This window comes from Xenopus tropicalis, chromosome 1 (genome assembly GCF_000004195.4).
Source record: "Xenopus tropicalis strain Nigerian chromosome 1, UCB_Xtro_10.0, whole genome shotgun sequence".
NCBI lineage: Eukaryota > Metazoa > Chordata > Amphibia > Anura > Pipidae > Xenopus > Xenopus tropicalis.
The window spans coordinates 153,338,326-153,360,743 of NC_030677.2; the positions used below are offsets into that span (position 1 = coordinate 153,338,326).

Here is a 22,418-nt window from a genome sequence, read left to right on the forward strand (position 1 = left end):
CTGGCGTTAATATTTAGAGTGTTTTATGTTGGTACGTTATGAAATGTGGGGGTACATAATGGGGCAAAATGCAAGCTTTGTGACGATTTTCAGAAATATTATAAAAACCGTTCTGTTTAGCATAGCTTTGTAGTTTGGTAGTTTGCAGTAGAAAGATATATTTACCCATTTTTGTTTTGTCAGAATGTGTACTTTCGGAAAAATGTATGGTTTTCTAGGGTCTCTGTATTGTTATGTACTGTCTTATGGCACATAATACACATACCGGGTGCAAAAAATGCACTAGCCGGAGCGTCATATGTGAAAATTCATAAGCACTATTTTTATTTGGGTGCCCCTGTACTCCGCATACTTTGGTAAATCTATGCATATAGGGCATCAAACTGTTCAGTAGGCCTCTGGTGTTCCTATTTGGGGTAATTTGCCTTTTTTTTTTTTTTTTTTTTCAAATAACTTTTTATTAATTTTCAGGTTTTTGGGGGTACAGAAAGAAAAGGAGGGTTAGGGTAAAGGTAAGTATTACAGTTTAAAGACATATAGATAACATGACATAACACAGTGATTTTGCATTCTCATGATATTACTGTTATTGCAATTGGATTTAGAGACAATTTTTCACAGTAAATAGTATATTACTCAGACATAAAAAAGATGTTTCTTATATAACACTGTATATCTCTACTATATTTTGATTTTCTTTGGATTTGCAACTCATAGATTGGAATAACATACGTTCTTTAACTGTTTTCTATGTATTCAGTCCATAATCTCCAATTTTGAAAATGTTTCAGTATATTTCCGTGTCTGTACGCAATAGATTCTTCCATGTTTTTAGACTCTTCAAGTAGGTGCGACCATTCAGCTATTGTCGGTGGTTCTGTATCCTTCCATTTTCTTGGAATAATTGCTTTAGCTATAGTAATAATATACTTAATCAAAGGATTGGAGATTATGTCCTTTTTTTTTGAATCATACAATAAGAGAATTGATATAGAGTTAAGTTCTAATTCTTTTGGGAAGATTTTTTCAATAATCTTTTGAATAGAATCCCAGTATTGTTCTAGTTTTTTACATTTGAACCATAGATGTTCGTAAGTCCCTATTTCTGAGTTGCATCTCCAGCATATATCAGTTTCGTCAAACATTTTTTTTAATTTAACTGGGGTCATATACCACCTGGATAGTAGTTTGTAATTAAATTCTTGTATCTTAGTTGATGTGAATATTCTAGAGTTATTATAACATATTTTTTCCCAATTTTCTGCTGTTAAGTTAATGTTGAGGTCTTTTTCCCATTTTTCCGCAAATGGTGGTTTAATATCGTGTTTGGCTATCAGTTTTTTATAGAAAAATGATAAAGATCTCGGAAGATGGGTATTCTTACTAATCAGATTCTCAAACCAGGTAAGTTCTCTTTCTAATTTTGTTATTTGCAATGTCTGAATATATTCTTTTATTTGTTCATATAAATATATTGAGAGGTTAGATTTTTCTTCAGTTATAAAATGTATTTTTTCCATTGGTAACATTTGATTTTTTTCCAAAAAATCCTTTATTCTAATAGTTTGTTTTTTATTTGTTGTCCATAATCTGAGTAACTCATTTTCTATACCTGTTTTAAACTCCAAATTGTTTAATAAAGGAGTTAGTGGGGAAGGATGTGGGGCTAACATATATTTTTTGTTTAATTTAAACCACTGTTTAATAGTAGGATATACCGTAATATCTGTTTTCGTAATTTTTATGTTTTGTAGTTTCTCTGACCAAATCAATGTAGATAGTGATTTAATATTCTCTCCTTTTTCTGCATTACAACTTGAATTGGGGTAATTCTCCTTTTGCCATTGAATAATTCTTGACAAGTGGATTGCGTTATAGTATGTATATAGACACGGGAGTCCCAATCCTCCGGTTTCTTTAGGTCTTGTAAGCGTTTCATAAGCTACCCTAGGTTTGGAGTTCTTCCATATAAATTTTGAAAGTTTCGATTTGATTTTAGTAAAAAATATTCCTGGGATATCTATTGGTGTACATTGAAGAATGTATAAGATTTTAGGGAGAATTATCATTTTTACTATGTTTATTCGGCCTATCCATGATATGCAGATGTTTGAGCATTTTTGTGTATCTTTATCTATCATTCCGAATATTGGGAGGTAATTCTTAGCATAAAGAAGTTTTTCCTCTTGAGTTAAATATATCCCCAAATATTTGATCTCCTCTTTGGCCCATTTAAATGAGAAAGTTTTTTTAAGATATTGGACTTTATATTGGGGTATGGTAATATTTAGAATTTCAGACTTGTTATAGTTAATCTTAAAATTGGATAATTGGCTAAATGTATTAATAAGGATCATTAGATTAGGTAGGGTGATGTGTGGTTGAGTTACATAAAATAATAAATCATCAGCAAATGCTGAGACTTTATGTTCCCTGTTGGAGATATTAATTCCTTTAATGTTCTTATTTTGTCTAATTGCTATCAATAAAGTTTCAATCGTTAAAACAAACAAGAGGGGTGATAGTGGGCAACCTTGTCTAGTACCATTTTTAATTAAGAATTTGTCCGATATTGTTCCATTAATTCTTATTTTTGCACTCGGGTTTTGATATAGGGACATTATTTTCTCAATTAATATATTACCAAACCCCATTACATGCAGTACATTCTCCATAAATACCCAATCAATCCTATCGAATGCTTTTTCAGCATCCATCGATATGATTAAAGCTTCTTTCTTTCTAATATTCATAACCTTTATTATATTAAGTGTTCTAACTGTATTATTTTTTCCTTCTCTTCCAGGTATAAATCCGGATTGATCCGGGTGCGTTAAAGTTGGTAAGTGTATTTTTATTCTATTTGCTATAAGTTTAGCAAAAATTTTTTGATCAATGTTTATAAGTGAAATAGGTCTATAACTAGAACACTCATGTGGGTCTTTACCTGGTTTAGGAATTAAAGTTATATGGGCTTCCTGTGATTGATCTGGCAATGGAATACCTCTCTTTTGGGTATTGTACATATTAAGTAAAATAGGATTGAGAGTGTTTTCGAATATTTTATAATAACTGGCTGTGAAACCATCCGGGCCTGGACTTTTACCTAATGGCAGTTCCTTAATTACTTTAGAAAGTTCTTCTTTGGTGAAAGGCATATCAAGGTTTTTAGATGTATCATTATCTATTTTTGGTATTTTCAGTTGTGTTAAGAAATTTTTTATTTTAACTTTCATTTTTTCTTTTACTCTATCACTTAGTTGTTGTTTATTTATGTTGTAAAGATTAGCATAATAAGTTTGGAAACATTTTGCTATATCTGAAGTTTTGTATACCAATTGTTGTTTGTGATTTTTCATTTTCAATATATACGATTTAGCAAATTGTGTTTTCAGCATATTAGCTAAATGTTTGCCACATTTATTGCTATATTCATATATATTCCGTTTAAATCTCGTAAAGGCTTTATTTGAGTCTATATCTAAGATATTTTTCAATGCTTTCCTTTTATCTGTTAGTTTTTGATATAATTCTTCTACTTGTGTGAGTTTATGTTGTGTTTCTAGTATATTAATTTCATTTAGCAATTGATTTATTTCTTTTCTTCTTTCTTTTTTACAGCGTGCTCCCATTGAGATCAAATACCCTCTCATTGTGCATTTATGTGCTTCCCATCTTATATGCTGAGATGTATCTTGTTCTGAATTTTCAATAAAAAATAATTTTAATTTTTTCAATATTTCTTCTCTGTGTGTTTCTTTATGGATAAGGTTTTCGTTCATTCTCCAGTTATAGTTTCTGTTTATAACTGTTGGTATCTTGAATATTATAGTTACTGGACAATGGTCTGATTGGAATGAATTTTCGATGCTGGATTTATGGACTAATTCTAACCATTTATGTTCCATAAATATATAGTCAATCCTTGCATAACTCTTATGTACACACGAATAGTGTGTATAATCTTTTTCTTGGGGGTGGAGAATTCTCCATATATCAGATAGTAAGTTTGTATGTAATATTTGGTTTATCCCTCTTATTAATGAAAAAGGTAAGTATGATTTTTTTGATGAGGTATCAATTATGGGATTAAGTGGAGTATTAAAATCTCCTCCCAGGATTACTATACCCTCTTTGAAAGATCTTAATTTGTTCAGTATTTCTTTTAAAGTTTTTAACTGGTTCTTGTTGGGTAAATAAATATTACACAAAGTTACTTTCTGATCAAATAATACACCTTTTACCATTAAACATCTCCCATCTTTTCTTATATAGGTATCAGATGCTGAGAAGGGAGTATTTTTATGAATAGCAATTAGTACACCATTTGTTTTTTTTTCCGTATTGTTACCCAAAAATATTTTGTCATAGTATCTATGATGAATTTTGAAAGTGGTATTGTCTAATAGATGTGTTTCTTGCATGAATATTATCTTTGCACCTAAATTATTGCAATGATTGAACATCTGTGATCTTTTAATAGGTTCATTTAATCCATTTACATTAATGGATGTGAGTTTTATTTTAGCCATAGTCTATTTCTGAGTATTTTTTTATACACTTTGAATTATGTCTCTTTAATTTGTTTTCAGTTGTGTTTGTCATGTATACCTTACATGGTAGGGGAAAGTAATAGAAATAAACTATATACAAGAAATAATTAGCATTTGCTAAAACTGCAATAAACCATATATTTGTAATTGGTAATAGCGTATATTTATAGGCAGTCGATTTTCTATAAGATAAGTACATTGTCCTATCTTAATAGTAGAGGGGTTGTGGAAGATACACCTGTATCTTATTAGTGGAAGTTTAAACAACGTTTGACCGTTTTTCTACCCAGATTTATTTTGTAAAAGCCGTAAATAACGAGATGAGAACATAAATCCATCTCTTGCCATGTTGGATATTATTTAAAGAAAGTTAACTAAGTGGGGAAAAAAAAAAAAAAAAAAAAAACAACCTTTGTAATAACTTTGTAATATCCAACCAATTGTTTAAATAAGTTTTTTGGTATTGATCTCATACCTTAATTTATCATACTATGATTAAAAGTATAACCCTTAACAACCGTATATGCTGGGTTAGTATATCATAGAGATTGAAAAAAAAAAAAAAAAAAAAAACCCCTTTGTAATAACTTTGTAATAACCAACCAATTGTTTAAATAAGTTTTTTGGTATTGATCTCATACCTTAATTTATCATACTATGAGTAAAAGTATAACCCTTAAGAACCGTATGTGCTGGGTTAGTATATCATAGAGATTGAGAGAAAAAAAAAAAAACCCTTTTTTTTTTTTGGTATTAGTTTTTTTGGTATTAGTCTCATAACTTAATTTACCACACTATGAGTAAAAGTATAACCCTTAACAACCGTATATGCAGGGTTAATAAATCATAGAGATGGAAAAGAAAACAAAAATGTTAACATTAATAACATCAGCATTAATTATAAGCACATATTTTCAGGTTTCATTTCTATTGAATGAAAAGGATATTTCTTTTTCTCTCATTTTAGGAGTGTGTGGGGATCTTCTTATGTGTTTCATGGGAGTATTCCAGAAGTCAGATGTTTTAAGCACATTAAAGTCAGAGTTAGTATTAAAGTCCCATCCAGGCAATGGAATCCTTTCTATATCCAGTTTTTTACAGAAGTCATCTGTGTCTTTAGGTGTTTTCAGCATGAGAAGTTGTCCATTGTGTCTCACTGTCATGTTGAATGGAAATCCCCATCTAAATTGTATTCCTTTCTCTCTTAGTAAGTCAGTGAGAGGTTTAAGTAGTCTTCTTTTGTTCAATGTTTTCCATGATAAGTCTTGGAACAGTAATATTTTGCTTTCCTCAAAGGTAATGTTTTTCAATTCTCTTGACTTAAATAGGATTTCTTCTTTTAGTGTATAATCATGTAGTGCACAAAGTACATCCCTTGGTGAGTCTGGCGGTGCGTTTTTAGTTTTGGCCACTCTGTGGAATCTGTCCATTTTTATTTCAGACATTTGTTCTCTGCCAAGTATGCCATTGAATATTTGTAATAAAGCTCCTTTGAGCTCTCCTTGGGATATCCCTTCAGGAATACCCCTTATTCTTAAGTTTATTCTTCTACTTCTATTTTCAAAATCCTCCATCTGTCTTTCTAATTCATTGATCTGTTCTGCTTGACCAATAATCGTTTTGTGTAGGTATGTGTTATGTTTGAGTAGTTTCTCATGATTTTTTTCAATGGCATCTGTTCTGGCTGCAACACTTATAATGTCTTTTTTGAGATCCCTCATCTCATCTCTGAATGCTGTAGTAAGCTCCTGCAGCATATTTTTAATTTCAGTTTTTGATGGCAGGCATTTTAAGTAAGCTCTAATGTCTCCCTCACCTTCACTATCTGAATCAGACAGTTCGTGCTGGCTTTCAGTGTCTTTCTCTATGACACGCTTTCTAGCCGGCGCCATCTTTGATTTATTTTTCTCCTCCGTTGTATGTGTGAGTAAATCACTTTCAGCTTCTAAATCTATGGCGTTTTTATTTGTTTTGACCTTTGGCGTCTGTGTGGGAGCCTTACCATGCCTTTTCATTCTTACTGCAGGGCTGCTTTTCCCTCTGGGTAGAATCGGTCACGGAGCTCTCTCAATCTGCGTCCATGCAGGCAGATGGCAAGCCACGCCCCCCTCCGGGGTAATTTGCCTTTGTATGCAAGAAATGTGTGAGATAAATGCGGCAAATTGCAACATTTTTAGGCTATTTATGAATTAGGTAAAGGTAAGCCATTAAATTAGTATGCGCAAGGTATATTTTGGGGTCTCTAAGTGCCATGTGCTTTGATAAACCTATGTACAGTGGGCATAGAAATAGAAAATAAAATGCTGCATATTGAAAGTTTTGAGGTAATTTTTGGAAATGTCATAAAAATCAGCAAACTTAGGAAAGCTTTATGGCTTGGTACTTTGGAGTAGAAAGACATGGGTACCCATTTTAGATTTTGGGGAATGTGTACTAAAAATATATGACTTTCTGGGGTGAGCGTACTTTTTACTAGCATTATCCCACATATAATGATCTAAATGTGTTGATTTTGCAGAAGATGAAATGACAGAAATGATTGATCATATGGGGGTATGTTCCCATTGGGGCCCCTACATGCCACATACTTAGGTAAACCTATACATATTGGGCATCAAACTGTTCAGTGGACCCCTGGCATTCATATTTAGGGTGTTTTATCTTGGTACCTAATGCTATGTGGGAGATAAGATGCTGCAAACTGGAAGCTTTGAGAGGATTTTTGGAAATGTATCAAAAATGCCAACTTTAGGAAAGCTTTGCGGCTTGGTACTTTGGAGTAGAAAGACATGGGTACCAATTTTGAATTCAGGGGAATGTGTACTTTCCAAAAATATATGGCTTTCTGGGGTGAGTGTACTTTTTGTAGCTTTATCCCACATATAATGATGTAAATGTGTTGATTTTGCAGAAGCTGGAATGATCACATTGGGGCCCCTACATTCCAAATACTTAGGTAAACCTATACATCAAACTGTTCAGTGGACCCCTGGCGTTCATATTTAGGGTGTTTTATCTGGTTACTTTATGACCTGTAGGAGATAAGATACTATAGACAGTTAGTTTGGAGTAGACAGACAGTTCTACCTATTCTGGATTCCACAGAATCTGTTTTTTCTAAAAATGTATAATTTTCTGGGATAAACCTTCTGTTTTGGTGAAATTTTTGACCTTGAAATCTAAAGTATGCAGCTTTCTGGAGCAGTGCTTTGGAAATTTGGTAGTGTACTGCTGGGAGTTTTTGACCTATACAAGTGAGAAATCTCCATAAAACTATATATATTTGGTATTGGCACATTCAGGAGGCATGGGACTTTCCAAATCAGTTGTATTTTCATGCATAAAATAATTTTTGTTTTTGGTGTATGTGTTTATATTATGGAAAATAGTATTTTTTTCATTTTTAGACATTTAGAAGCCTATATCTTGTTACAGAAGTGGAATTACACAAAAATTCCACCACATTTTGAAAGCTTAGGTTGTCCTGAAAAAAACGATATATAGTTTTCCTGGGTAAACTAAAAGTCTCCCTGAGGAAAAGCCCCTAAAGTGAAACAATGCAAAATGTTCAAAAACTGTCTGGCAGTAGAAGTTCCGCTTTGACCAAAATGGCTGGCAGGCTCACAGATGTAAAAGGTTGGGGATCCCTGTAGCATAGCAATAAAATACAATCATTGCAGATAAAATAAATACTGGAGTAACCTATCACAGATTCATTTCAGTTGGCAATCAAACTTGTATGTATTGCAAAGGAACATAAATAAATATACATTTATATATAGAAAGTTAGAGGTTGGTTGTGGTATATTACAATCTTTTTTTCTTTCAGTCTTTGCATTTTTTATCACAACTGGCTAAAGGACGTTGGGGGGCAGAATGCGCCAATAAGAACACATGGTTTTGCATACAAAGCCCCACATAAGGTAAGTCACTGAAATTTAAAGGAATGAGGGTCTGCAAGTTTTGAAACCAGAGAAGAGCTGCCCTACCCTGCACCATGTCCTGGGCAATCCCCCTCCTCACTCTGATCTCTCTGTGCACTTGTAAGGAGCATTCTACCTCTCTCAGAGAGTGATTCCCATGGCTGCTTTCTCTCAGGGACTTTAACCTTCTCTCTTGTTCTAGGTTGTGCCGGACAGTATGTGCTGACCCAGCCTGCATCTGTGAGTGTCAGTGTGGGGGGCACAGTGAAACTGACTTGTGAAGGGGATGATATTGGCAGCAAGTTTGTGCACTGGTATCAACAAATGCTCCCCAGTGCCCCCCGGCTCATTATATACAGCGACGACAATAGACCCGATGGGATCCCAGAACGATTTTCTGGCACAAACTCTGGTAACACTGCAAGTTTAGAGATCTCTGGAGCCCAAGCAGGGGATGAGGCTGATTATTACTGTCAGGTGGGGGATAGCGAAGCTGCACAGTGATACAGACACAGGGGAAGTGAGACCAAATCCTTCCTCTGAGTGTAATGTACAGAAAGAAATCACACACTGAGACAAGAGTCAAGAAATTAAATAATGTAGAGAAGAATCTGTTAAGTTATTGCAACTTGCGAAAGCCTTTGTTCACCGTTCCTTCTAATTACTTTTTGGATGTGTATGTATAAGACTTCTATAATTTAGCTGCTGTGTGAGGGCAGCCATTAAATCTGAATAGGACAGAAATGTGCCTGGTTTCACAGCATATAACAGATATGCTCTATAGAATATAATGAGTTTAGTTCGTACATAGAAAGATAACCTTCCTCTTCTGTTAGATACTGTATGAATAAAGGTGGCCATACACATTACAGTTACGATCTTTCCTGTGACCATCGGTGGATAGACAGAGATAGATAAATAGATATGGCTACTTATATACTTATCCAACATTTCCTCAGCACTCCATTGATATACAGTATATTGGGAAAATGCATTTTAAAGGAAAGAGTAAGTTACCAACCTACATGCAGCAGAGGTAAATACCTGCATCCAGTGGAAAAAAGACACATTATTTGTACAAACCTACATAAACCAATGCGCCCTGTTGAAGCATCAGTCCTATGCTGTCTCATCTTTCTGAATTTGACGTCAATAACTCCTGCAAAATAGAGTCAATACCATGAAAAAACTTACATTAACTCTCACTTGGCCTAATTTGTACTCCAGATTTGTATGGAAAAAATAGGTACCCCACTTTTACAAGTTACGTTGCAAAACAACATTATGACACTTTATAACATAACTAAAATAACATTAGAACTTTAACCAGAATATTAATAAAACATTTTAAGGTTTTTGTAAATCTGACATTCTTTTAGCTCCAATTTCACTGAAATAATGTTTATTACTACACTTTCCATTTATTCCACTTTTGTGAATCCTCCCCCTACATTAATTTACAATGGGGCACATCAAATACAAAGACACTATGGGCCTGATTCACTAAAGTGCGATAAAAATTATCGCACGCTTTTTTGCGTTAAAAAACGCAAAATAATTTGCGCGCGATTCACCATAGTATTATCGCGTGCGAAAAATCGCCATTTTCGCATGTGTTATTTCTCGCACTAGTTTTACCGCATGCGTTAATTTCCGCGCTGAAAAGAATACGATCGCATGATTCACTATAACTTTTGCGCGCTAAATATCGCATTCAGCTATGCGAAAATTAACACCTACTACAGGCAGGCGAAAAATTATACAAAAGTACAGTAAATTATTTTTTGCAATAAAATATGGACTTACAGTGTTATTTATTCAAGTATGTGTTTCCCCTAGAGTGACGCAGCCGCCAGTTTGCAGCGAAATGTTCATTTTTAATACAGTAATTACAAGTATTGGCGTGTATGGCTAACATGGCGTGCGTTCATTTGCGCGACTATTTATATTTGGCTACAAGTGATGAAATGCTTCGCCAGGCATGGATTTTTGGACGTGCGTTGAATTTTTTTTTGCGGCGGATTTTTTCATGCGTTTCGCAAAACAATCCGCCAATGGCAAAACGCATGAAAAAATTTGCCACGCAAAAATTCACCGCACATCCAAAAATTTATACAAGCGTCAAAAAATAATAGTCACAGCAACAATTTTTTTGCCCTCACAACATTTTTGCCGTTTCGTGGATCTTTCGAAAGATTTGCTAATTTTTCACTAAAGATAACCAGAACACATTTGCTCATCACTAGTGGCTACTATTTATAAGCATCTACTATTTATATGCTACCATTTATATGTGGCTAATATTTATATACACCATTTATATGCGGCAAAAATTTTTATACACTATTTCTAAGCTACCATTCATATGCGGCGACTATTCGCGGGCGTAATTTAGCACATGTACCAGCAAATACCGCATTGAAATAGTCTTCGCGAGTTAAATAACGCATGCAATATCGCGCCTAAAAAAGCGCGAGTATGCTTATAGTGAATCGTGCGAAAAATCGCCAAAATTAAGCTGCGGTAAAAATTTTAGCGCACAATAAAAATAGCGCACGTTTTATCGCCCTTTAGTGAATCAGGCCCTAGATATGTGGCACTTATGGTAAAATTTTAATTATGTTTACAACATAAATTTGGCCCTTATTTCTCCTTAAAACCGCAGCCTTTCAGACTATCATGGAGGCTTCTTATCTAAACTGGCTATAACTGTGCTAAAAATATATGTAGCCAAATAGGTGCTTCACACTATTACATGTGTTGTATTTTTCTGGCCTTGGCCCTGGGTTTAAAAACTTTTCTGGCCCCCCTGCATCCCCCCCCCCACACATAATCCCGGGGCACCTGTAATGAACTCATTAGTGGGTGAGATGCACGTGTCACAGGAGACCCACCCCATATAGGGGTCATGGCCCTGTATAGAAGAAGCAGACTAGGGGGCCTCATGGTTGTGGGGTCTGCTTTCTCTATAGTCAGACCATAGCCAACACTTAGGGGCAGATTTATTATGCAGTGTAAAAAACAGCGACAAAATTCACCACACATTGCCAGGTTTCGCCACATAAAAAACAGCATAAAATCAGCGTAATTTGGTTTACAAGTTTTTTCTTCCGCCGGAACTAATGTGAAATAACGGTTTAAAATCTAGTGTTTGGACGGCAAATTTCTCCATTTATTTTACACAGATTTTTACACCATTTTGTCAGTGAAATCCATGTTACACAGCATAATAAATAGGCCCCTAAATATATTGATATTTGGAATATATTCAGAATCACTTCCCCTGATTCTAATAGAAAGCTTGCAGTGGAGTTGCTCAATCCTCTACTTTGGCAGCTGGTTCTGTATATGTGATCAATAATTAAAGCTAATTTATATAAGGAGTTTCCATAATAGCCTGGGAGGCCAATTGAGAGGCCAATTTTAATTGTTTTTATAAAAATAGGTTTTATTACTTATTGCTAAAGGTTATGTTTAAATATGACATTATTAAAGGTACCCTGGAGCTGCCTCCTGGTCAAGAGGTGACGGAAGCTTGAGGGTTCACAGCGCTTTGCATCAATAGCTGCAGCAGCGTTCAGTTTATAAGGATGGATTGATTGGTGTTGAGCACAACTATACAAAGGTATGCAGAGTGCATTTAAACGAGTACCTTTAATGAAAGTGGTTTTAGAACCTTTTAACTTTTATTTAAGGTACTTGTGGTCCCCTCAGCTCCCTGCTTAATAGACGCAGCACACTTGCGGCTAATGAAATGGGCACAGATGTCATTCACACGCCAACCTTCAGTTTCCAAAAATATTTAGAAGTGGGGCGAAATGTTGTATGTTTAGAGTTTTTCTGCCAGCCCAAGGCAACCCCAGCTCTTCAGCAGGGAAGATCTGTGCCCCCAAAGATGCCTCAGTAGCTCCCCATCTTCTTACTGCTGATTCACTGTACATACTCTGTGCTGCTGTCACTTACTGAGCTTAGGGAATGATGTACAATATACTGTATATACAGAATATAAATGTCATAATACAAGGCTGATTAGTAATTAATTAAAAGTCACATTACATGGCAGCTCTGAAAAGAATTTATTAATCAGCCCTGAAGCATCAGCTTAGCATTTTCTGCATACTAATTTGAGATGACCCCTAGGCTTAACTTCTCAACAGCTGCTCAAAACAAATTGAGCATGAGCGTGTCACTATGACTTCTAACAAAAATCCAAGATGGGGAGCTTCTGTAGTCAATTTAGCATATAAAATATGGCATTTCTAGCCATATTCAGTTTTAGGGTTTAGTTCTCCGTAAAAGCATACGCAAACTCTTGGCCTTACATGTTTTATACCTAACAGTACTATCTTGTCAATAAAGACTGTATACTCCTGGCAAAGATTCACAGTCCTTTAGGGCAAGAATTAAATGCTTAATCCAAGTACTAATGCTCTAATAACAATTTAAAATTTTCCCAGTACTGCCACCAATTTGTCACGTACATGACAATTCAGATGTACACAGTATTGTTTGCTTTTATTTTCTACTTGTAGGTGACCATTCAAATCCTATTACCAATTACCAGAATATAGGTGTGTGTATATATAGTTAGTGGCAGTTGTGTAGCTGTGATATATTAAAACCTCAGGAACATACATTTTTTCACCAAGGGGCAGGATCTGACAAATGAGAACATTGGTTTTGCATACAGACCCCAATATAAGGTATGTCACTGAACTTTAAAGAAATGAGAGAAGAGCTGCCCTACCCTGCACCATGTCCTGGGCAATCCCCCTCCTCACTCTGATCTCTCTGTGCACTTGTAAGGAGCATTCTACCTCTCTCAGAGAGTGATTCCCATGGCTGCTTTCTCTCAGGGACTTTAACCTTCTCTCTTGTTCTAGGTTGTGCCGGACAGTATGTGCTGACCCAGCCTGCATCTGTGAGTGTCAGTGTGGGGGGCACAGTGACACTGACTTGCGAAGGGGACAATATTGCCAGCAAGTATGTGCACTGGTATCAACAAATGCTCCCCAGTGCCCCCCGGCTCATTATATACAGAGACAGCAATAGACCCACTGGGATCCCAGAACGATTTTCTGGCACAAACTCTGGTAACACTGCAAGTTTACAGATCTCTGGAGCCCAAGCAGGGGATGAGGCTGATTATTACTGTCAGGTGTGGGATAGCGATAGCAAAGCTGCACAGTGATACAGACACAGGGGGAAGTGAGACCAAATCCTTCCTCTGAGTGTAATGTATATAGAAAGATCACATACAGAGACAAGAATGTAGACATTAAAGGAAAAATAAAGCTTAAGAAGTGGGGTAGAAATATTTTACATTTAGTTTTGTGGTTCTGTACCAGCCCAAGGGCCACTACATGCCTTTAGCAGTTTTAACCCCTTTAACACACAGTTTTTAACCCCTTATTATCTTAGAGCAGTGCTGTCCAACTGGCGGCCCGCGGGCCGCATGCAGCCCGCAACCCCCCTCTGTGTGGCCCCCCACCTGTCTGGCTGCTTTGATGGCTTACCTTTGTGTAAGCTTTAAATGGTATCAGTACTGGCCCCCTGCATGATTAACACCTCAGATTCAGGCTGTAATCAGGCTGTATTGTTTAAAAATGTAATCCCCTGTGTTATTCACACCTTTTAATCCCTGCATTGTTCTACCCCTGCAGTGTTCACACCTCAGGCTCAGGCTGTAATCACCCCCCATTGTTCACCTGTTCACCTGTGCCATACTCTGCCTGCCCTATGCTGCCTGTATGTGCCATACACACAGGCAGCATAGGACAGGCAGAGTATGGCACACACAGGCAGGGTAGGGAAGGCAGAGTATGGCACACACAGGCAGGGCAGGGAAGGCAGAGTATGGCACACACAGGCAGGGTAGGGAAGGCAGAGTATGGCACACACAGGCAGGGTAGGGAAGGCAGAGTATGGCACACACAGGCAGCATAGGGCAGGCAGAGTATGGCACACACAGGCAGGGTAGGGAAGGCAGAGTATGGCAGGTTTTTGCTGTACTACCACCATTAATATGGCTATGGTCATGCGAAAACATGGGTGTGGTTTCAAGCGGGTGTGGTTTTAAAAAGGGGAGTGGTCAAAACTAGCTTCCATTATCGGCCCTCCACCGCGGAGGCCGGAAAAATTCCGGCACTCGGTACCACAGAAGTTGGACAGCACTGTCTTAGAGGGTCATATAGTTTCAATTGTTCAATTCATGCCACTTCCCATAGTCCCTCTTTCAGATAATTGGAAAAAACAGTAGAACTCAAAAGGATATATTACCAAACAAAAAAACGGATACATTATAATCATTGCCTAATCAATTTGGTGCCAGTGAATTCAACTGGAGAACCCTCATCACACCACCCTCTTCCTCAGTGCATATAATGTTTAGAAACACATTTCCTCTTCTTGTAATTGACCTATGTTGGGAGATCCGAGATCTGCAACTGGTCTCTCCCACACAAATGAGGCCAGAGGACCAATGAATGTTTGCACAGTCCCTTTGGACCCCTGGGTGTCAAATGTACCAACTGATTCTCTAAGGTTCTCCCTAGACCATACCCAGCTATGGCAACATATATTAAACAAGTAAAAAAGGAAATTGTGGGCGAGTGCCTGAGGTCAAGTGGTTGTAAGGCATATCCTAATTTTACTAGTGCTGAATGTTCTGCATTGTTGAATTTAAAGTCTAGACCTGACATCAGATCAAGCACTCTGATAAAGGAGGAGTAATTGTTGTGTTAGATACTAAATACTATAAATCTGAAATGATGAATCAGTTGGCCATTGTGTATACTTGAAACTAGATTGTGACCTGTTTTTTAGGATTAAACAAAAGATTTGGGGGTTAATCCAACATGGTTAAGCATTGTATTATTTGAGTATTTGATTGTTTGATACAAGATTATTTGTATGTGGAGAGGTCGGTTACACCAATGTTGTACACTTTGCCCAAGATCACAAGGATCCTGTCCAACCACCTGGATGGCCAATAGTGGCAGCCATTGGTCCAGTGTTCTGCCCTATGGCCTCCATTTTGGATAGAATCCTTGTGCCATTGGTGTAACAAGGTAAACCATATATGACAGACATTCATCATTTCCTGGAGAAATTGTATTCCATCCATGTGGAAGATCGGGACAATAACGTGTTGGGTACATTAAATGTCCATTCCACATAGAGATGGAACTGAAGCCCGTGCTAAACTTTAGGGCAAGTTAGTTTTATTGATAGGCTAAGGTTATTTTTTTTCTGAAATTATTGGAGATGACTTTGGTGGAAAATTATTTTATATTTAAAAATGTTTATTATTCATAGTTGAGAGGGACATTTCATATGCCTACTCTTTCGTGCTTTGGCAGGAATAGGAGCACATACTGTATAACATTGGGTACCATTTACTGAACACTGTGTGGTTTGGTAGTGGTACACAAACAATGCATTTGTCCTATGGAGGGGTGGCATGGATTCTCTTTTACAGTTCCAACAGTAGCTTAATGGGATACACCCAATATTTCCTATACAAGACATGTAGATCCAGTTTGAAAGGATGTTTAAAGTTGTTACACTATAGGAGCCATCATCCAAAACAATGCATACAACAAATTAAATCCCCAGTAGAAAGGCTTGTAAGTGAACCTAATAAACTGGACAAATTAGGAGAGGGGATATCTTCCATATGTCCTGGATACGGCTAAGAGAAGAGTAAAGGACTCTAATATCAGACATAGAGATCATGATCCATTACCTTTGTCATGTAGTACAGTGGGGATGGTGGGCTGTTGCCTCTATGTTGCAGAAGCATTGGGGGGGTCCTTGGATCAGTATCCCCAAAAATAAAGGAATTTTACAAACTCCCCATTTATCTCTTAAAGGGGAAGTTCACCTTGAAAATAACTTTTAATATGATGTAGCCATTGATATTCAGTGACAATTTGTAATTGGTTTTCATTTTTTGTGGTTTTTCAGTTATTTAGCATTTAGTTTTGGAATTTTAGCAGTTATATGGTTGCTAGGGTTTGTTTACCTGTGGTATGAATAGGAGACTGGGATATGAATAGAAAAGGGACTAAACAAAAAGATAAGAAATAAAAAATAATAAAAATAAAATTGTAGCCTTAAAAAAAAGAAGGTTCAGTAACCCCTATGTGAAAGCTGGAAATATGTACACAAGGAAGACGCAAGATGTAGACACCCAGGGGTCCATAGGGTCTGTGCAAAGATATGCATCTAACAAAGTGAGTGCTGTGTGAATTTTGTATTTTTGTATTTTTTTTGTTACTATGGCGGTGACATTTTTTTTAACTACATGCACCAAACATTTTAGGGTCCATTTACTAATGCTCTGGGGACCATTTATCAAAGTACGATTGCCTCCGAATACAAAAAAAAGGTATTTTTTACCTTGCGTATTTTTGCCGTTTTTTTTCCCCTAATTTTCTCAACTTTTTCGAACAAAATCATATTGTTGCAACAAGTACGAACGTTTCGGATTCATTCAAGCTTCGTTATCGTGACTTTTCTTGGGCCAGGTTGGAGCTGCTGAGTACCATTGAGCCCTATGGGAGACTTTCCTTGGGCCAGGTTGGAGCTGCTGAGTACCATTGAGTCCTATGGGAGGCTTCCAAAAGGTTTTCCCACCGTTTACAATAGTTCGGATATGCAAATTTCGTGACTTTCAGATCGTCAATACGATATTATCGGGACTAATACAATTTCTTCATAAGCATTTTTGTGACATTTGCGATCATTAGAAATTATCATATCTAATCTGAATTTTACCAATTTCGGGATACGAACTCATACTTTGATGAATCTCCCCTCTGACTTTTTTTTTTGGATTCAGATTTTTTAGTGCTAAATGTCACAGAAAAACGCCCCTACTTTTTTGTGATTTAATATGCGATAAAATGGAAATCCGTATCAAATTTGCCAGCTAAAACTTATCCAGATCATGTACAAGTCAATGGCAGATGTCCCTGGAGGACCCTTCTTTGCTTCGAAAGAGGTTTTCAGATTTTTAAAGCAGTTTTTTTGTGCGACAATTAGAAAAAGTAACATGCAAAACTTTGCTCCCTGTCCCACACTTTGTAAATGAGCCCCTATCAGGATCTTCTGTATAATATAATCAGAAAGTCTTTTGCTTTACTCTCATTTTGCAGGATTCTCATGAATATGTTTTACCTAACATTTGTCATGCAATGTGCTTCAATTAAGTGCCTCAAATAATTTCTAGAAAACATGATCTTTTTATGTAAACATAACTGTAGTTTTTCTTTTCAGTAGATGAATATGTATTATCTATGACTCTACTGAACCAGTGCATTAGTATAGAACAGTTCATTATAGGCAAACTGTTAATAAAACACACAAGGTTTGATTCTTTTCTCCTCTAACACTAACAAGATGACAAAAATGTTTATTGTCAGTTGACACATATGCAGAAGTGCTATACAACATGGAGGATACCCTGAGATACTACTGAAAATACAGTGAAAAATGAAATTATTGATTGATTGTTGGTATTTGTTCAAAATGGCACTTCCAATAAGTGACCCATTGATGGCAAATCCATGTGGTACAATGTGTGGCAGCCACATCTCATGTACATGTTCACTGTTATTATCTTGTGTGATTCCAGGCTGGTTTTGTTTTTATTATAATTCAAATAAGTCATTCTTAATTCTTATGGATTTCTAAAAGAAAACACATCCTCTGCCAATGTCCATTTATTGTTGTCTGTACAGATAACTCCTGTCTCGTAGTGCTCTTATTTAGTCATTCTAAAAAAAATTGCATGTTATAGTATTACACTTAATTTAGGAAATATCCATTGTTTTGTAGGTTATAGACCTCTATTGTTTGTTCAAACTTAGGTGGAGAATAGTAAAATGTAGGAAAGCCTATCTATGACCAACTGCCATATAGTCACATATAATTATATTTCCCCCAATGAAAAGACTTCTTTTGGTAGCCTTTCCAATCAAAAATGTCATTTTCCTCCTATGTGTTGCAGAGACAACACCTGCAAGCTAAGTGCCCTTGTGTGTCTTCTCTGGGTTGTAGACCTTGACAAGGTTTTTGCATGACTCTGTGCCACAGTGGTATATTTTGGAGGTGGAACCCAGCTGACTGTCCTTAGTAAGTACCTTTATATCAATCCTTTCTTTACACCAGTATCTTTAGATTTCATTTTATGGTTGGTTTCAGTCAAGAAAAACATTCTAATGTTTACAAGTTATTTTAATGTCTGTAATGTTTCTTGTACAGATATGTTTGATTAACTTCTGTCTCCTGACGCTGCATCTATCATTGTCAGGGTGTTTTTTACCTACACACATGATTCTGGTTTTATAGTCCCTACATTTGGTCAAACAAAATTTTAAAGAGCCTCATATACTATTACACTACAGTCAAACCCTGATTTTACATTTCCAAGGAACCAAAAAAGCTTGAAAATCTGGGAAAACATAAAATGAGCATAAGTAAAATCAGGGTTTTCCTGGAAAAATTGTATAGACTGTAAAAAATGACTTAAAATGCAGGAAAAGTAACATTCACTGGGATAAATTGATTTTTAATGAAATGGGCCAAAATTATGATGTTAAATGTGGAAAAAACAACTTGAAATCTAAGATATGCTCCCACTGAATTGCATTAAGAAACTGTAAAAAAAAAACATAAAATCAGTGAAAATGTAAAATCTGGGGCATCAAATCAGAGTTTGTAATTCAGAAATTGCCCATTGTGTTATAGGCTGTAGGCCACTATCATTTGTACAAAGATGATTTAGAATGATCTAGTTGCAGAGAAAACAAGCTGGGTTCCCCTTGTCTGAGTTGTAGACCCTGACAAGGTTTTTGCATGACTCTGTGCCACAGTGGTATATCTTTGGAGGTGGAACCCAGCTGACTGTCCTTAGTAAGTACCTTTATATAAGTCCTTTCTTTACACCAGGCTTAAGGTTTAAGGTCTGTTACTCATGTAACCCAAGAATAACATACTCTTGTTTAGAACTAATTGAAATGTCTGTAATGTTTCATGTACAGAAATGTTTCATTATCTCCCGACGCTTCTGACACTGGCAGTGCATTTCAATCTGCAGATTTCATAGTCCAATCATTTGGGCATACATAAACTCAGAAAGCATGTAAAAGTATTAAAAAACCCAATGGTTTTTAGGCTTTAGGCTACTATCATTTGTTCAAAGATTATGTAGAATGATCTAATTGCAGAGAAAACACCTGCAAGCTGGGTGCCCTTGTGTGTCATGTCTGGGTTGTAGACCCTGACAAGGTTTTTGCATGGCTCTATGCCACAGTGGTATATCTTTGGAGGTGGAACCCAGCTGACTGTCCTTAGTAAGTACAATTTTTTTCTTTACACCAATATCTATATGTATTAACCTTTGATATTAAAGTTTATGGGTTTTACTGTTTAAGTTTTTACAGAAATAACATGCTTATTTTGTGATGTCTGTAACCTTTCATGTGAACATGTTTTATTAACTTCTATCCCCGCATTTATCATGTTAAATTTAAATAAATCTGTGTAACTTTAGACCTTCCCCGCATAGTAAAATGCTTCTCTGGCCCTATTTCCTCTGTTTTCTGCTTGTTACAGTATTTTTTAGAAGAATGAATATATATGTCATATGTCATGTTTTTTCTGCCAGATAAGCAATGTAGAAGCAATATATGATAAGCAATGTATGTAAGTAAGCAAGGACTTATTCTGTACTCTATCCACTTCTTTTTGTATCGTGTATACACAACTTTCCTATTAGAAACGTTGTTACTCTGCAAAATATAAATGAACCAAAAATCTATAGGGTCTTTCTTCTCAGCTATAGCTCATTCTCTAACCACAGCTTGGACTGTCTCTCTTGTACTTTTCCTTCTGTCACAGTCCACACTTGCAGCTCTGTCTCTAAGGTTAGAGACTTGTAACACGCGGGGTATTGTTTTCTCTAGTTTAAGACTATAAAAAGGGAGATAATATCCATGATCTCCATATGTCTAACTGTTGTGATACTACAGTATTATCATTAAACATTTATTAACACTGTACATAAAAATAGGCTAATAAGTAGCAATGACATGTATTTTAATATTAAGGCTTCTTCTTTCCAATCAGCACAGTTCCTTCATTGTGGTTTTTTTTAACAGCTAAGACTACAATAGGTTGTTCATTTAAAGTTTTTTATGTTAAATCATATTTCTCACTGTTTGCCTTTGTTCTTTCACCAACAGCAGGTGATGTGAAATCCCCTTCAGTGTCCATCTTTCCTCCTTCTGAGGAAGAAATAGCCACCAAAAAGGCAACATTGGTCTGCAGTTTGAGTGATTTCACCCCCAGAGGTGCCACGGTGAAGTGGCAGGTGGATGGGAAAGAGAAGACTGATGGTGTTGTGTCCTCAGGGCTCAGCAAACAGAGTGACAGCCTGTATATGGAGAGCAGTTATCTGTCCCTGACCTCCGATGAATGGCTCAAACATGACCTGTACTCCTGCAAAGTGACCCATCAGGGCAAGGAAATAATCCAGACACTGAAGAGATCTGATTGTATTTAATTCTCCAACAACCCACCAATGTCTATTCTCATAGGGCTTTTTTTGCCACTTTTTAACCTTAAAGGGACATTGTTGAATATAAAAATCCTTTTACCCGTTCTGAGTTTAATAAACTTATTGGCACAAGTCTTTTTAACCACCTAGGAATTGATGTGATTTTAATAATACAACATGGAAACATCTACATTTATTCAACAGCAAGATTTTTATGTATATTACAGGTCCCTTTATATTTAATCCATCTGAAGTGGTGCATTTTAAAATGAAAAAATAAGTTGATATACACTTGGGTCTTATGTTCTATACCATGTTCCTCGGCAATATACCCTCTTTGTTGTTCAACCTTTTGTATTGACTTCTTGTTTCATTCTGTAGAATTGTTCTTCTTAATTTAATGCATTGCATTTAATTGTGACAATGTTAGGACCCCTTCTGTTGTACTGGTAACTCTATATCTATATTAATCCTTCAATAAAAATCTCTTTATCAAACTTTGTTGTCTTTTTGTTTTGTGTACACTGGTGTTATCTAGCAGTTTATTAGACTGAAAACAAAGGCAAATATTATTATATAACATGGTTTAAGATAATATAATATGAACACTGCCATATTTTAACATATACAATTTTAAGTCTGAGTACTTTATAGGTTGTGTTTATTTTTCATGCATTTTCATGTAAAGTTAATAGTAATGAAAAACAGCAACCTGTGCCCATAGACTAACACATAACATCCTCCCCAGTGACCAAACAGATTATGGTCTTTTTTTATCTATGGAAATGCCACAGTCAAGACAAGCAATATGGCAGTTTCTAATCCCATGCATAAATAAATATATTAGCTTATGCATCACTACTACTCAGTGTCTTTTTAAGAAAGAATAATTGAAAGCAATATTCTTATAATTTCTTGTCTACAGATAAGCCATATCCTGCTCATCACATTACCCTTTTATTGAGCACAACCAGAACATGAATATGAATATGAGCACCTTGAGCATTGTAAAACCAGCAGCTGACCTTCAGAGACCTTGTGGCTCATATACTACCATAGCTTCTAAACTGCAGCAGTGCATTAACCCATAGCAACCAATCGGTTTTACGTTGTTTCTAAAAATGAGAAAATAAAAGCAAACACCTGATTGGTTGCTATGGATAACTACACTGGTGAAATTTAGTACTTATGTTAGTAAACAATTGATTCATTATTGATCCAGGAGAAATGAATTGATGTTAAGATCAAGAATGAATTTGCTCAGTCAGCTGATATTGCAGTGAAGCATTTTGTTTGCTTTCCTCTGGATGATTATCAAATAATTAGTAAGCCTGGGTTTAACTGAGAATATAATAGTGTAGAAAGCACAACTAAGTT

At 36.0% G+C, this 22,418-nt stretch overlaps 1 protein-coding gene, 1 long non-coding RNA gene and 2 gene segments (V, D, J or C); all 4 read left to right on the forward strand.

Moving 5' to 3' along the window:
• The window catches only part of LOC105948244 (immunoglobulin lambda variable 5-52), a 46,472-nt gene extending 24,934 nt beyond the window's left edge, over positions 1 to 21,538 (forward strand). Inside the window, exons 3-4 of the mRNA XM_031892413.1 lie at positions 19,357 to 19,396; positions 20,728 to 21,538. Coding sequence (XP_031748273.1) covers positions 19,357 to 19,396; positions 20,728 to 21,047 — 360 coding nt within the window. The 3' untranslated portion in view covers positions 21,048 to 21,538. The remainder of the gene's footprint in view (positions 1 to 19,356; positions 19,397 to 20,727) is intronic.
• Positions 1,335 to 3,739, forward strand: LOC116407213. Its single transcript, XR_004220179.1, has 3 exons — positions 1,335 to 1,404; positions 2,807 to 2,842; positions 3,622 to 3,739. It is a non-coding gene; the product is annotated as an uncharacterized LOC116407213 (long non-coding RNA).
• On the forward strand, positions 8,488 to 9,090 carry LOC116407167. The segment is given in 2 exon segments: positions 8,488 to 8,596; positions 8,679 to 9,090. Coding segments are annotated over 2 exon segments (348 nt in total).
• Positions 13,214 to 13,899, forward strand: LOC101733767. The segment is given in 2 exon segments: positions 13,214 to 13,277; positions 13,360 to 13,899. Coding segments are annotated over 2 exon segments (354 nt in total).
• Positions 21,539 to 22,418: the final 880 nt, after the last annotated feature.